The sequence below is a fragment of the Alosa alosa genome, chromosome 24 (assembly GCF_017589495.1).
Source record: "Alosa alosa isolate M-15738 ecotype Scorff River chromosome 24, AALO_Geno_1.1, whole genome shotgun sequence".
In the NCBI taxonomy this organism is placed as follows: domain Eukaryota; kingdom Metazoa; phylum Chordata; class Actinopteri; order Clupeiformes; family Clupeidae; genus Alosa; species Alosa alosa.
Genome location: NC_063212.1, coordinates 844176 through 861675, shown reverse-complemented (window position 1 = coordinate 861675; position 17500 = coordinate 844176). Strand labels below are relative to the sequence as shown.

The following is a 17500-nucleotide window of genomic DNA, read 5'->3' as shown; positions in this document are numbered from 1 at the left end:
CACACACACACATTAAACCAAACCATCATGATCAACACCAATACATTTACATACACACACACAACTGAAAAAAAAAAAACACTTCCGCACACATACCTCACATTAAACAAAAACACAACACACACACACTTAAAAATGGTATATCATATTCAAGAACACAGACACACACACACATACCCACACACACACACAAAGAAACCTACACATAGACACATTATACAAACACACTAACACACAATTTAACAAACACACAGACACATTAACATTCAACAAGGGCAGCAGCAAAATCACAACTTGAAAACGTCACACCAATATGTTGTGAGCGTGACAATGTGAGTAAATGTGAGTGCATAGAAATTAGGAACACAAAAACATAAGTGACATGGATGGATGGATAACATGGATGTATGAATGTGAATGTGAATGTGTGTGTGTGTGTGTGTGTGTGTGTGTGTGTATGTGTGTGTGTGTGTGTGTGAGACAGACAGAAAGCGCTTTCAGACATACGTGTAAGACCGGAGGTTCTGCGGATGTTAAACGGTGGGGCCGTATATCTGAACGACATAACCGGTCATATGGAAGTCCGAATTTAGCCGGTTGTTCTACTACTCCCCTCCTATCATTTCCTCGGACGTTATGTAAATGTGCTGTGTCTGAGCAAGCGTAGAACATGCGGTTAAAATTCACACCTAGTGAGGAGAGGCGTGTCGGTGACGTTTCTTTAGTGCGTCCATGTGGTTAGATCTGACTTAAATGCCAGTGTTATGATGGAGTGACATAGTGCTGTCCAGAAAATCTCCGACCTGGAAAGATGCAGACATCACAGAGCTACTGTCCATGAGGGCAGACAACATTTTGATAGAACACATGAAGGGAACGGCAAGAGACACGTTGTAGCCTACAACTGCATGGCAAGGCCAAACAAATTCAAAAGACTGAATCATCATAAGCAGAAGGCGCTGAAAAGGCAGTAGCCTACAGTCGTTGACGACAATAACAGGAGTATTGAATAAATTGTTAGCCAAACCACGATTTTCTGTTCATTGATAGCCTTTTCATTCCTTCTCACCTCACTGCTGAGCTCACTGATATTTATTGAGCATAAATATGCCTAGAAAATGAAAGCGAAGAAAAACCCAACTTTGTTTCCAAGCTCCTTACGTAAATGCAATAGACACATGGGGAGAGGATGCTTTTGGAAAAATAAACCATGAAAAAACAAACCACTTCACTGTTATGTTAGTATTTTTGTTTGTTGCTTAAAAGCGTTATGATGATTGTATATGATGGCCTTGAAGTCTTAGGTTAGCCCTACTGAATTGGCTGGTACCATAAAGTTTGTGCATGCTCTCTCTCCAAGCGCAAACCAGATATGGGGTTCCATAGCCAAGTAATTCTGCTACATAATGTTGAAAACAGATAAATGTGTTTATTCGAGAAGCACACATACAAATACTGTAAGTCAATTTCAAGTCGCACTTACGTGACTACTTCAAGTATTAGCCTACACGACAATAGATTTTTTCTTCTTTAGCCTACATAATGCATACATTTTGTAAACAAACAGCAGCTGTGACAGGCAGCGGCGCGCGATATATTCTGCGTCATATCTCACATCTTGTGAACTCTACAAGCCCTCACCCCTCACTCGACAACCACACGGAGATTCTGTAATAATGCGTGTATATCGTTCACACATAGGTCCATTATAAAGGTCCGAGAGGTTAGCATCATATCTGAATCATCCGAAGGGTAGGACCTCCGTTTGACAAACCTCCGCATACTCCGGAGGTTATATCTGAAAGCGCTTAGAGAAAGTGAGAGGGAGGGACAGAGAGAGTCTGAAAAAGAGGGCGAGACAATGAGACGGAGTATTTTCTTTCTAGAGAAGCAGAGAGGTTGTGTGTGTGTGTGTGTGTGTGTGTATGAGAAAGTGAGTGAGCGAGAGAGAGAGAAAGAGAGAGAGAGAGAGAGAGAGAGAGCTTGTGTGAGAGTGTGTGTGTGCCTAGACAGACAAAATCTCCCAGTTGGCTTTGATCAGTCTGCTATTACCGAAAACACACATATCACCATGGAAACCTCAAACACTTTAATGAGTTTAACTTTCCCATAGGTGATATGTATGTGTGTGTTCATGTGTCTGTGTGTGTGTAAGTTAGTGGAGCGGCACTATTTACAGTGTCTGTGTATAGATGTATTATCTTAACTGTGAAAGGCCTCTGTGTGTGAGGTGTGTGTGTGTGTGTGTGTGTGTGAGTGAGTGAAGTGTATGTATTGGGAGTTCATTGGGAGTTTCATTGTGCTGTGCATTTGTATTATGAGCTCACTAGTGCACTGTGGAGGGTATGTAGGGGTGTGTGTGTGTGTGTGTGTAGGGGGTGTGTGTGTGTGTGTGTGTGTGTGTGTGTGTGTGTGTGTGTGTGTGTGTGTGTGTGTGTGTGTGCATGTGTGTGTGTGTGTGCGTGTGTGTGCTGACATTTGAGTGCAGATGACCTGAATGAAGTGATGAGAGCATGGCTGCCCCTCTTCGGTAACCTTTAGCTTATCACACTGCCACATGCTTATCTATAGGTCTGTGTTTTAATGTGTGTGTATGTGTGTGTGTGTTTGTGTGTGAGAGAGAGAGGGAGAGAGAGAGAGAGAGAGAGAGAGAGAGAGAGAGAGAGAGAGAGAGAGAGAGAGAGTATGTGTGTGTGTGTTAGACTTGCCTCATGTTCTCCAAGACAGGCCCTGTGAAGAAGAATCATCAGAGGTTTTAGTCCTTCACACACAGATATGCCACACACACAACTACACAATACTTCACTGCAGGCTATTGGCATTTCAAGAGTTTAACTTGGACATCGCAGAGGCATGACGGACACACACACACACACACACACACACACACACACACACACACACAGGCAGTGCGTGTTTACAGCTCAAAAGGCTAGTTGACAAAAGTTTGTGGGTTTATCACAGCTGAGATGTCTTCTTTGGATCAGACACATACCAAGACAACAAACAAAACGCACACACATGCACACACACCCATTATCTGATATCTGACATCACATGTTTTGAGTGAGGCCATATTCATTTCCTGGAAAAATGTGCTTTGGGAAAAGTTCAAAAAAGGAGGGAAAGAAAACACACACACACATGATAGATATATGCACAGAGAGAAATAAATCTGTGTGTGTGTAAGAGTATGTTTAAAATGAACAAACTACCCACTGAACCAGATTCCCCTGTGATTTCAAGAGCTATAGAGGAACGTGTGCTTTATCTGAGACACTTGTGTGGGCTCCTGTCACAGAGGCGTGCTGATGTGATAAGCACACTAACACCACCACCATTGATAGATAGCTAGGACAATTCTAAAAGCACACTTTAAACAAGGCAGGGGACTACAGGACAGTGAAATGAAATTCAGTTAGTCAATTTGGGGAAATTAATCCTCTTTCACTATCTAGAGGTCAATGGACTCAAGCTGATAAAGTGCCAGTTCTGGAACATTCTACAAGTGGAATCTTGCTGTAGATCTTGTCAAATCTAGGGCCTTATGAACAATGTATGTATCCAACTGTATTCATAGGGCCTGCTTACATTTATTTTTAGAATGCGTCTTAGGTGACCCGATCACAAGTGGTCAGCCGAGACACATGGTTGCTGACCATTTCTTTGATTCTGCTATTGTTAACGTCACATTCATTAAACCTTCCATTGTCCTGGGCACATTAGAAGGCATTAGGGTTTACACTACAAAAGATATGTGGACAAATGCGTCTCAAACCACCTCACAATGCGTCTTGATTGTATTTAGAACTGACCACTTGTGATCGGATCACCCAAGACACATTTTAAAACCAAATGTAAATGGGGTCACAATTAGCGTGTTTCCATCCAACTTCCTAATGCGCATTTAATCTATTCGAATAAGAAATCTTGGTTGGAAACACGTGAAATGCGCATCAAAAATCCTATCTATATTTGATTCGCTAGAGGGGGGTGGATTAACTCTCAATGCGCATAAGGTATAATGCGAATAAAGTTGATGGAAACGGTTTATTCGTATCATATGATGTAACCTTCAGAGAATCTCAGCAATCTCTGGCGCTTCCCTATAACATTAGGCAACTTGATGTGTTCTCTTGCTTGTTTCTGCAGAATAAAACAAACTGAATACACACATCGGTGCACAGTTGTTTTGCTGAGGCTAAAGTTTTCACCAACAACTCGATCGGCACACATCGCAAGTTCATACAACTAGTGCAGTGCCCGTTCAAACATGCCATTCCTGTAGAAAACCTGTAGCCCGATTACATGCCCGCAGGTATGCCTGCTTTAACAATAGGATGATAGGGAAAAACATCATTCCAGCAAAGCATTCAATAATGTATACTGAATATTATAATATATTAGCCTATAATTAAATGTGCAGTAAGCAGAATTTAGGCATGACTGCATGTGATTTCTACAGATCAGAATGGCATAACAAATGTTTTGAGTTAAGGCTATAGGCCTAGCTTATTGCATAACTTTCCTGATAGTGAAGACAAGCCATTTTGTGATTGTTTGACATTTGCAACGATGTGACTCAAAAGCAGTGTTTGGTAGCATAAGTGACGTTACAAAATCCGTGTAATCATTTTATGCAAGCAAACATACAGGAAGTCTTTTTTGTTGAGGTCAGAGATGATAATCAAACATCTTGCATTTTAACCGTGATTTAATGCTGCCAAATCTCCGCTTATCCTCTCTCTGGTCCTGCGCGCAGTGCTGAGTGAGAGGGTGGCTATGGTAGAGCGGCATATAACGATATATTTAGCTTTTTATATCCAAACAATGTCAAACTATGCACTGGACTTACTCATGCCAGTAGCAAGACACCTGCCAAGTTTGAAATCGAACGGACCAACGACACGCAGACGTTCCTGCAATTGGTCTATCATTCGTCATAATTCTTCAAACCCTGACTTGGGAATCTAAAGGTCTCCACCCACTGTTGGTCAGTGAAGTAGAGCTATAATCGGGCCTTACAATTTAGGCCCGACAAGACCCGAGCCCCAGGAAAATCAGCCCGAGCCCTGACCTAGCCCGAGACTGACAGCTTTTTAAAAGCCCGAACCCGTTTACAGCCCGACATCATTCAAATGTCCGCACGCACACAGCTCTTTTGCCTTTTGTCAAGAATGAGTAACATTTGACATCATTTATTCATGACTAACGTAGCCTAGGCCACTTGGAAGTTGGAACAAAGAATAGCCCAAGTCGTCTCAGCATTCTGAAGTTTGCGGGAACCCTCCCATACGCAGCCCCGACATTAATTAGTTATTACGCCAGCTTTTCAAACCCCTCACCATTTACGATATTAAAAGGCCTAATGTCTTTACAGTGAAAGCTGACACACTTCTTCTCCGTAACCATTTGTTTCACCTTTGCAGGGTTTGATTTTGTTGCTGTAGCCTAACAAACGTGATCCTGATGGGCACTGACAGCTTTGATCAACATGCCTTATCAGGGGCCGAATTCCCCTGTCGTTCTACAGAATGTTGCATCCTTTGGATTTTTACATAACCACTGGCTCATTATTCTCATTATGCACATGATCAAAACTTTTCACACCTCAGACTTTGTTTTCTTTGCGGTGCAACTAAAGCGCCAGTCACAAGAGGCCAGCCTCTGTTTCACCTCCTAAGCATCCATTTCTGCATCTTTCTGCGCAGCTAACCTGAACGCATCACCTGACCGCTCATTTTAGCCTACGGCGCGAAGCCCGAGCCCAGCCCCGAGCCCACGTGAAATGATAGAAATGAAGCTCTACAGTAAAGTGCCAAATTTGACAAAAACACTGCCGATACCTTGGTCATTCCCAAGTGTATGGCGGTCTCAGCGATAAGGAAGCTGCCAACACCGATCGACATGCAATATAAACATTCTCCGCCTTCCCCTTCTAATCGATATTTAAACAAAATATTTTCAAAATGAAGGAATTAATTAGGCCTATGGGGCCTAGGCTATTCGACCGCCAGAGAAAGAGGGCGTCCATTTCACTCAACATAGGCAAAGTGTCCCAAAATACTTAAAATCAATAGGTGTTGAAAACGCTGACTAATGCACATTTAATTTATGCGCAGTTGGATGGATACACGCTAAATGACTGTTGTGGACGGTTATATTCTATATTATATTCTACTTTCAAAACGCATAATATAGGTTAGCTGAGTCACTTTTTGTTTTTCATACATCCTTTATGTTTCATACATTTTATCATTTAAAAACTCTTTTGAAAGTTTAATAGGAACATCATTTACCAACCATAGATGATGGTCTATGTGTTCAGACAGTGTGTGTGTGTGTGTGTGTGTGTGTGTGTGTGTGTGTGTGTGTGTGTGTGTGTGTGTGCATACTGCATACTCACGTTGGTATGGGCACTTGACAGGGCGGACAAGGTAAAGCTTTACACACAAACTCTGGCACAGAAGGCTGCTCCCATGGTCCAGCAAGTGGAGCCTGTACACACACACACACACAGCACTAAGATGAACAACCACCATCAGTATGTATTGTACAAGCAAACACATGTTCATTTAAGTATGGCTCAACAATCTCTGATATGGACATTGAAATGTCTGGGGTCTGTGTAGATAGATAGATACTTTATTGAGGGGAAATTCAAGATGCCAAGTGCCAATTGTGTGTGATGGACATTATTTGGCTAGTATTGGCTAGATGTAACTGTGAGTGTATAATATTTAGTGTGTGTGTGTGTGTGTGTGTGTGTGTTTTGTTTTATTCATTAATGTATTTGAGATCAACAGAAAAGTACTGTGCCAGAGTTAGCCGTATGGGCTAATTTACAACTATGTGTGTGTGTGTGTGTAGTGTGGTTTGTGTTTGTGTGTGTGTGTGTGTGTGTATACACTCTCACCCTGCTGCTCTTCACCATGACCTGGTCATGGCAGGGCTGGGGGCAGTGGTGGGTGCAGGCGGGCAGGGGCAGTTTGCAGGGCTGCCTGCAGGGGGGGCACTCTCCAACATGGCACCTGTGGAGCTCCCGCGAGGCGTGGTGGCACGTGGGACGCGCCCTATACCAAGACACAACAGGAGCGTGAGACGCTGGGTAGCGGTGTGTGTGTGTGTGTGTGTGTGTGTGTGTGTGTGTGTGTGTGTGTGTGTGTCTGTGTGTGTGTGTAACCTGCATTGTGGCCTGCACACCCCCGGAAGTCGAGCGTGCTGACCGTCGAGCTAGAAGCCCAGGCTGCAAGCTTTCATGTGTGTGCATGTGAGAATGAATGAGTGGGACAGGGACACATATTAGCTGGGCTTCCACTACAGCTTGGGCCAAATTAATGCTGATCAGTGATGATCAGTGTGTCCAATCAGTGATGGATGGGTGGATGGATGGGTTTGATCTTCTCCCAATAGTGACTCCAAGTAAATCAGATGAATCTCCCAAGTTGCATCGCATTAAGTTGCATCCACCAATACGTTATTCAACAGAATATGATGGAATGTGAAGGGAGGTCCATGATTATCATTATACATATTTTTATTTAGCTATTGCTTGCTATAAAGACTTGCAGTTCTCTTTCCATTCGCATTATTTTATTTCACAATTTAAATGTATGAGACATTGAGAAAACCATGTGAGCTTCTGTGTGTGTGTGTGTGTGTGTGAAAGCGCAATATAAGTCAATGTGATTCGTCATAAAGACACCAACACACACCTGTAAAACATACTGTATACTCCAAAAGGCCAATGAAATGGAACTTCAGGACAAGGCCCCGGTAATTGAATTATATGCCTTCTTTGTCAATGATGAGGCTTCATGGTACAGGACTAAACAAACTGGCTTGAACAAAATGTCCGCCAGCTGGAACACACTGGAACATTCTGTTCTCAAGCAGAGGGAAGTCATTCTAGGTTAGCTCTTACCTCTGATACTCAACCCCTCTCCCCTGTAGCTCCCCATGAGGAGCAGGTCTGGGTGGTTAGGTCTAGACACTGTCCCTGTAGCTCCCCATGAGGAGCAGGTCTGGGTGGTTAGGTCTAGACACTGTCCCTGTAGCTCCCCATGAGGAGCAGGTCTGGGTGGTTAGGTCTAGACACTGTCCCTTGCCCATGTGGAGTGTGGAATGCTAAGTGTCTGTCCGTAACATTCACTTTGACATTTAATAGGCATTTTAGCAGCTTTCATTCATTTCAGGGGAAACATAACAGGCTCTTTGCGAAAATTTCTGTGTTGTTTTAATCAGTATTGACCATTCCAGATAAAATAATCAAAATATGTGTGTGTGTGTGTGTGTGTGTGTGTGTGTGTGTGTGTGTGTGTGTGTGTGTGTGTGTGTGTGTGTGTGTGTGTGTGTGTGTGTGTACCTGCATAGTTCTTTGCAGCGTGGGGGTTTGGTGGTTCTCTCTCTCCCGCAAGGCACAGACAGGGATGTAGAGCCACACACACATTTCACCTGGACCACCTCGGGGCATGGGTAGCAGCTGCCTGCAGAACACACACACATACACACACACAGGGCAACATCACAAAATAAACATCATATATTTACACTAATAATGCAGGTAACTGCTTTCCTCATTTATTGTGGTCACTAACTTCTACCCACACATTAGCATGTCAATCTGCAGCGAGGTTTAAACTGTTCCCAGAATTTTATCAGGTACAGACACACACACACACTCAAAGCTGGTCAGAAAGTGACACCATAGGATCGAAGAGATGACCTATACTCAAAACATTTCAAACCAACTAGCCATCTCTGCCACGTAACTAGCACACACACACACACACACACACACACACACACACACACACACACACAAACACCTTTCTAAGAAATCAACCTAGAATCTTGCTGTTTTTTGTTCTCACACACACTTACACAACTCACCAAAGGTCAGCACATTAATATTTTCTGGAGTCATCTTCAAATCTTATACTCACAGTTGCAAACTACATGTACCGCAGAATGGTACGAAATATGACCACCACCCAGTTCTGCATGTTTGTGTGTGTGTGTGTGTGCGTTCACTTGTGAGTGTGTGTGTGTGTGTGTTGTTCACTTGTGAGTGTGTGTGTGTGTGTGTGTGTGCGTTCACTTGTGTATGTGTGTGTGTGTGCGTTCACTTGTGAGTGTGTGTATGTGTGTGTGTGTGTGTGTGTGCGTTCACTTGTGAGTGTGTGTATGTGAGTGTGTGTGTGTGTGGGAAGAAAAAAAAAATCCGGAGGAAAAAAAAACTCTGACTAAACCAATATGACCGCAGCGGTCATAATAAGTAAATAAATAAATAACACACACACACACACACACACACACACACACACACACACACACCCCCTTAGGGACTAGTATGTAGTTGGGTGTAGCACTGGGGCGCCTAACATAAATCTCTAAACTCAGGTTCAGACACTCACACAAACAAACACACACACACACACACACACTCAGCAGTCACTTATTCCTCCAAGGTCCTGGGACCGGGCAAATCTGAAGGGAACAAATTAGTCAAATAAAAACTGACAGATTATTAGAATATGCATACACGAATGCACGAATGCACGCACACACACACACACACACATACGCACACACACACACACACACACACACACACACACACACACACACACACACACAGTCATCATACAGATACAAATTGCTCATTTAATAAAAACTGTTATAACACTACAACACTTATAAAACAGTATATGACTGCTGTAAGTTACATATGAATTCATTTGAATTAATGTAGGTATGTTCAGTCTTTCAAAAGCAAGCGCACACACACACACACACACACACACACACACACACACACACACACTTCTGCTGTTGTGAAAGTACATCAGTGTGGGAAAATCAGCCCATCTGAAAGGAGTGGAAGGATGCTATGTGGGGGCTTTGTGGGTGTTCTTTAGATATGCAGAAGGCTAACATATAGAAAAGTACAGTGTTGCAGTGTTTCTGTGAGAAAAACACACACACACACACACACACACTCCTCTTTAGCTCCACTGCACATTCCTTGTTCTGACCTCTGGCCTGGTCTCTTAATTACTGTAGCTCACTGTGCTGGAACATGAGACACAGTTTAGCACGCGATGTGTGTGTGTGTGTGTGTGTGTGTGTGTGTGTGCTGTAGGTTGTCTCTTCAACTACATGAGTCTTCATAGTGCATTCATTTGTTCATTGCATACATAAGCATGGTATTTGGTAAGCATGTCTGGATAGCTGTGTGCATAGTCCTTGCTGTGTATGATGAAGGTAGAGGATGTTTTGCTATTTAGCTGTGTGAAGGGTTGCTCAGGCATGCGTGTGTGTGTCTGTGTGTGTGTGTGTGTGTGTGTGTGTGGGGGGGGGGTTGGGGTGATATGGGTCATAACCAGCCCAGTCAATCACTCTTCCAGCTGGAAATTACCAGTTAAATCTTTCCCAACTTGTACAAACTGCATTCTTTGCAGAACACACACACAAACACACACACACACACACGCACACGCACACACGTAGTGTCTCTTCTAATCCTCATTCTGATTTCTCTAAGCAGAGGAAGGGGCTAAAATAACTCCATTCTTATGTTTATGTGTGTGTGTGTGTGTGTGTGTGTGTGTGTGTTCTTACCCTGGTGGCAGGCTGAGGGGCACTTGTGGTTCCGGCAGCCCAGTGTTCGGCCACAACTCTGATCACACGGAGGGCAGTTACCGGGGCAACACTGAAATACACAAACACACACTCTGATGGTCAGAGCAACACAACATCTGACGCAGCATGGCATCTGACGGACAATGTTGTCCTAGTGGTGGGTGTGTGTGAGAGAGAGAGAGAGAGAGAGAGAGAGAGGGAGAGATAAAGAAGGTGATTGAGAAAGTGACCATACACATGTCCACTTGAGTGTGTCAGCCTGTTCTGACTCATCCACAAACACATCTGAGCAAAGTGTGATCTAATGGAATGTCAAGAAGGATTTTAGAGGAAGTGCAAAGGCGCACACGCACACACACACACACACACACACAATCATATCTGCACACACACACACATGCACCCATCCCAGACTTGACCGGAACAATCCACTGGACACTTCCACACTATCTGAACAGAGTGTGAAGACAGAGACTGAAGGCTGAAAGTGAGAAAGAACCTACTGTGTGTGTGTGTGTGTGTGTGTGTGTCTGCTGGCCAAATAAGGACATGTGTGTGTTGACCAAAGAGATGCCGCAAAGGCTTCTGCTAACAATACCTACATTAACGTGTGAAGAGAAACACACACACACACACACACACACACCGCCATGCTTTTCTGTCAAGACAAACGTACCCTTAAGAATTAAGGGTAACCACAGTAACAACCGAAAAATCTAGTCTCGGATGTTAATATGCATGAATAGAAAAGCAGCACACACACACACACACACACACAGACTACACACACAGTCACACACTCAGCATCCTATAGCTCATACTTTCCAACTATCATTCATTGCCTGTGACTGTGTGTGTGCATGTTTTCACACACCAGCTTTCTGTTGATGTACAGTGTGTGTGTGTGTGTGTGTGTGTGTGTGTGTGTGTGTGTGTGTGTGTGTGTGTGTGTACAGACCTTCCTCTTGCACTGGTGTCTCTGACAGGAGCGGTTCTGTGGACACTTGTTATCGCACAGGAACTCCTTATGGCAGGCCATCACTTTACTATACCGCCCACAACGACACTGCTTCTCCACCTCCTGCAAACACAGACAAACAGAGCAGTCTGTGTGTGTGTGTGTGTGTGTGTGTGTGTGTGTGTGGATATGTGTCTGCATATATGTCTGCAGTATGCATATCAGTGTTTCCCCTAGAAATGTTTCCAGCAGCGGTGCTGTTACGTGCCAGAAGTTGTAATCAAGTCACGGTAGGGGGTCCGGGGGCATGCTTATTGTACAGCTTTACATCCTCATATTCGCTAAGGTCTGCTGCTTATTGTGATATACTGTATGAATTGCCATGTGTTGAGTGAAGAATTCATCAGATATTTCACCGAGCAATGGGTGCACAGAGCTGTGTGCAGAATGCAAATATGATTCCATTTCATGTTACAAATTCAATGTTAATATTCTTGCAAACCATTTATCACAGCAACTTGGCGCTAATTCCATCGGAAAGCTTAGATTTCACTCGTTCACATGATATGCTGTGTGACATCTGTGTGACGAGGACTCCGCAAGAAATGTAGGCTAGTTGAACCTGGACTTGAGATTGTACTGGGGCACAGTAAACTGAAATGTTTGGCGATCCGATGGAGGGGCTGTTGCTAGGCTGTAGCCGTAATGTTAGCCAGGCCTACTGCATAGGCTACTTCAGAAAGTATAGTAGGATATGGGCTGCTGCAGGCTTGTCTTCAGTTTTGTAATCCCCTGAAACGTAACCGTATGTAGCCTATATTTCCTGAATAATGAGAGGTGCATAAGGATGCACTGAACTTAATCATGACTTTCAGAAAATAATTTCAACGATGACGTTGGCTGTTGTGCTTTTAAAATGTAGGCCTTAATGTCATGACATTACTAATGTGAAAACTTTGCAGTGGCACTGAAAATCCAGTGGTGGCGCTGCTAGATACATAGTTGGGGTAACACTGAAATATAATAGCATTTGTGTGCTCTTGTACATATGAAAAGATGTTTTGTGTACCTGTTTACTCATCTGTCTGTGCGTGTGTGTGTGTTGCCTTGGTGTATGTGACAGTGTTTGTGCACTTTTGCACCTGTGTGAGCATACAGTATGTTGTGTGCCTTTATGTCTACACAAGTGTGGGTGAGTGTGTGGGTGTGTACCTGTCTGCAGGTTTCACAGGGCCCTCTGTGGCAGCGCATGCTACAGGTGTGTAAGCCACACTCTAGTCTCTTCCCACATGTGTCACCACAGGTAGGCACATCTGCAGTGCACGGCAAAGCACACTCTAACAACACACACAGAGAGAGAAAAAAGAGAAAAGAAGAGAGAGAGAGAGAGAGAGAGAGAGAGAGATAAAGGGTTACACAGGTGAAATGGCGGGGTCATCCGTGACCTACTGGTTAGGGTTTTGGGCTTCTAACTGAAGGGTTGCCGGTTCGATCCCCGACCAATAGGCAAAATGTGGGTGAGAGAAGTGGTTGAGCACTGCTCTCCCATGCCCACATCCACGGCTGAAGTGCCCTTGAGCAAGGCACCTAACCCCTCACTGCTCCCCGAGCGCCGCTGTAGCAAGGCAGCTCACTGCTCCTGGTCAGTGTGCTTCACCTCACTGTGTGTTCACTGTGTGCTGAGTGTGTTCACTAATTCACAGGTGGGATAAATGCAGAGATCAAATTCCTTGTATATGCAAGTATACTTGGCCTATAAACCTGATTTACATTCAAGATTTACAAAATCCTGAAATATCCAGCATGGTCCAGAGAGTGTGTGTGTGTGTGTGTACTTACTGGACTTGCCGCAGGGACAAGAACGGTTTCCAGAGCGAGGGCAAGCCCCGCACGCACCAGTGTGACAAACGCGCTCACACACATGGTTACCGCAAGACAAAGGGGCACCACATATCTGCAACACACACACACACACACACACATTCAAGGAAGGCAAATATTAGGGTGTTTTCAAACTTCGTTCCTGTCAGCCCTCAGATCGATGACTCAGCATTTCAAATAAACTCAGACCCCTCTAATGCGAAGCGTGCTGTGACCTCCTCAGGAGGTAGTCTCGCCTCGGCACGGTTCGCTTTGAAGTCTGCAGTGCGGTTCGCCTAATCTGTGCATTGTGAACACAAAGCACCCTGGGTTCACTTTTACTTTTTTCACTGTAGACTATTTTATCCAAAAGTCATGTCATGTCATTTATTATATAAAAAAAAACTATTATTATCATCATTAGGCCTATAGCAAAACATGATAGCCTACATACATTTGCAATTTGGCTGCAGCCAAACACGTGGGTTATAACGTTGGGCTGATGAATATCTTTTCGTCCAAGCTATTGGTCACTGACAATGTAGAAATCAGAAAACAGTCCACTCTCTGTGGAGTCTTTTTGCATGTGGCAAACGTACGAGAGAGGCTGCTGTGCAGTCAACAGGCTGCTTCAGTTATCATTTTGGATGAGCAGCCACGAACTACAGGTTGTTGGATATAGCAACAGTAACCAGGTGGGGCAGGCCTAGCACTCTGAATTAGAAAGTGGCTGACATGTTAACTGTATGTGTGCGTTTCTTTTAGTGGACTGAGTTTGGTTCTTTTCAAAAGGACTACATGTGAAAACACCCTTAATCTAGACGATGCTCACACAGCCAATGTGACATAAACAATCATGAAAATACATGATTGAGTGTCACACACAGTTGATGAGACACAGAGGGACTGTGCTCTACACAAAAACACACAAAGCCTCTCTCTCACACACACACACAAACACACACACACACACACACACACACACATACACACCGCACACACGCAAACAACCTTTTCCAACTTAACATTTACAGCTGATAGTAATCTCAGGAGACCTTTAAACAGTCTGCCTATGAATATTCACAATGCATTTTAATATTCATGAGGAGGAAGTGGAGGGGGGGGGGTCAAAGGTCACCTGATCACACTGCCAGCGGGGACTGGCACACGGGCGCTCCGCCTTGGCACAGCCACACACACACCACTGGCTGCTCACCCTTGGGCAGGGCTCACACTCACCTGCAGAGAGAGAGTCAGCTCACACACAAACACATACAAATATACACACATACATACATACGCACACAACATAGTCTGACTGTGTGTGTGTCATTATAAACGTACAAGTCATTAAAGATGTTTTTCAACAGACAGGTGTGTAGGCAGGTGTGTAAAACTCCATGCCAGGTGAGTGAGTGTAAGTAGGATACAAGGATACAAGGAAGTTTATTGTCACATGCATATAGTTACTGGAAGTAAGAAATGCAGTGAAATTATGTCTGGTGTTAGCCTATTTGTGCATTTATGGGGGGGGGATAAAAAGTGCAGTAGAAGAGGGGTTTAGTAGATTAAGTGGCAAGGGCTGCATAAGAAAGGTGGGGGAGGATTGGGATTGGGGGGGGCACCAACAAGGAGCACCCAAGAGCAACAGGGGCAAGGAAAAACTCCCTTACCAAGGAAGAAACCTTGGGCAGACCCACGGTGCAAGTGCATGTGTATGTGTCACACTCCCTTGACTGACAGAAGGATATCTGTGTGTGTAGGTTCTATTAGTGTTCTCACAAGATTGTGTGTGTGTGTGAGAGAGAGAGGGATTTACCTCCGTGGCATAAGTTCTGGCAGGCGTGTGTTCCGCAGGGCAGTAGTTTACCACAGCGCTGCTGGCAGTGCCAGGCTTTGGCGTGGCACCTTCTGGGCACAGGGGCCGCCTTGCCACACACGCACGACACTGACACCATCTTAGGGCAAGGAGGACAGGGACCTGAAACACACAACAACACATCAGGAACAGCACAAGCCCAGTTCCACTCCTTAAAGTGCTATCAGCTCATCAGACTGGCCATCTCAGAATGGGAATCTATAATGGAGACAATATGTGTGTCCAAGTCTGTGTATGAAACGTTTGTGTTGTGGGTGAACAAGTGCATGCTTCTGAAAAAACAGGTTTGAGCATCTGTGAGGGTATGAATCAGTGTTGTAGTGTATGAATCAGTGTTGTAGTACTCGAGTCCGAGTCATTAGCTAAATTTAGAGACTCGTGACTTGACTTGGACTTGAGCACTCGTCGGGGACTCGACTTTTTTTTTGTAATCATAAGGCTATAATTGTAGTATGTCATTAGGCTATAATTTGCTATGATTTTAATATCTAAATTATTAAGTAATACTAATTTTAGTTCAAGGGAATGTTAGGCTACTGCTTAGGTGTGAGTACATCATAAGTCACATCATGTTCACATGCAAAGCAAACTAACTAACTAACTTTAACACCAAAATGCTTGGAGATATGGCCGCCGCTATTTCAAATGTAGTATTGCCAGGCAATATTAGTTCTCATACATGACATGACATTACCTAAGATTACACTCAGCCTAGGCTAAACAACACACACTGTTGCTGGATAGCTGATCATCGTGACTTGGTGAACAGTGTTTTTCCTGATTGACGCGAGAAGCGAGGTTCCATTTCATTTTTTTTTATTTGGGGCGTGCCCTGTCTGTTAATTTGCAGCAGGCTATTATCGGATGAAAGAAAAATAAACTAAAAGTTTTCCCGATCAATATATAGCATACTTCTTAATTTTGGTGTCATAAAATACAGAAGCATAACATTAAATTGCCTAGTAGAGTGTCCATGTAGTGTCAATGTAGGCCTACGTGTCTGCGCAAGTGAAACTGACAAACTGAACCTCATTGGGTAGGCCAGAAACAACTATATTTAAAACCACGAATGAACTGGATTACTGTTACTGTTCAAACGAGCGATTTGATAGCCTAATCCACTGCACGAAAAAAAAGGAAATAGCAACGTGTTCTATTTCTAACAGGTGAATATCGTAGCAAATAGTAGCCTAGTTGGGGACGGCAGCTTAAAAAAACATTTATTTCACTCATCTCGCTGAAATGAACGTAGAATGTGGCCTGTTGCGCAAAGAAATCAATTAGGCAGATAATCTACATCTCCGTTAACCGAAAGCTAGTTTTCATCTCTATTGTTGACGTGAAATATGTCTCCATAGTGTCAGTGAAGTGATAACATAATTATGCAGTTGCCGGTAGCCAGTGTTCACGTCACGGGAGTCAAAAAGAAGCTAAGACGGGCCCTGCTCTGTTTCTGTCCCTCCCAAACTGCGCTAAAATTGTGTCGGCTATTTAACAGCCAGAATTTTTAAAAAATGCCCAGGGGAGGCCCTTTTTGGATCCACACTACCTCTTACAAAATAGGCCTACTCCAACGTCCATCTAGCTCTTGTGAAGTATGAACTTCTACAACACTGCCTATACAATTGTCAGCAGTCAGTAACAGCATAATGTGACTTAATGGCCTGTGTGATTGGGATGTGGATTGCTCATTTATTATGAGTAGGCCTATAGGCTATGGTATGGCTATGGTATTGTATTCTCTCCGATACAATAAATACAACACATTGGGTTTGGCAAGAAATTACTAGAAAATACTACTTTCACACAAGTGATGGCACCCCTGCTTGGAGACAGAAGATTGTCCGTTTTGCTTTTAAGGATTTCATCTGCAATGGAAAAAAATGGAACGACATGTAGGCTATGCTTACTTTAGTGCTGGACTTGGACTCGACTTGATCAATAGGGACTCGACTCAGACTCGACGTGGATCAATAGTGACTCGACTCGGACTTGACTCGGATGAGTAGTGGACTTGACTTGGAATTTTTTTTTTAATGACTTGGACTTGACTCAGACTTGAACACTGGGGACTCGAACCTGGACTCGGACTCGAGGCATAGTGACTTGACTACAACACTGGTATGAATATGTGAGCGTTTGTATATCGAGTGTTTACG

At 43.8% G+C, this 17500-nt stretch overlaps 1 protein-coding gene across 3 annotated transcripts in view; it reads right to left on the bottom strand.

Moving 5' to 3' along the window:
* nfxl1 (nuclear transcription factor, X-box binding-like 1) overlaps nucleotides 1–17500 on the bottom strand; it is a 29933-nt gene that overhangs the window by 7849 nt on the left and 4584 nt on the right. For all 3 annotated transcript variants that reach the window (XM_048236025.1, XM_048236026.1, XM_048236027.1), the window contains exons 7-16: nucleotides 15282–15443; nucleotides 14601–14701; nucleotides 13442–13556; nucleotides 12815–12939; nucleotides 11603–11725; nucleotides 10624–10714; nucleotides 8366–8486; nucleotides 6917–7073; nucleotides 6407–6498; nucleotides 2709–2730 (exon numbers count right to left, since the gene is read on the bottom strand). In XM_048236025.1, coding sequence (XP_048091982.1) covers nucleotides 2709–2730; nucleotides 6407–6498; nucleotides 6917–7073; nucleotides 8366–8486; nucleotides 10624–10714; nucleotides 11603–11725; nucleotides 12815–12939; nucleotides 13442–13556; nucleotides 14601–14701; nucleotides 15282–15443 — 1109 coding nt within the window. The remainder of the gene's footprint in view (nucleotides 1–2708; nucleotides 2731–6406; nucleotides 6499–6916; nucleotides 7074–8365; nucleotides 8487–10623; nucleotides 10715–11602; nucleotides 11726–12814; nucleotides 12940–13441; nucleotides 13557–14600; nucleotides 14702–15281; nucleotides 15444–17500) is intronic.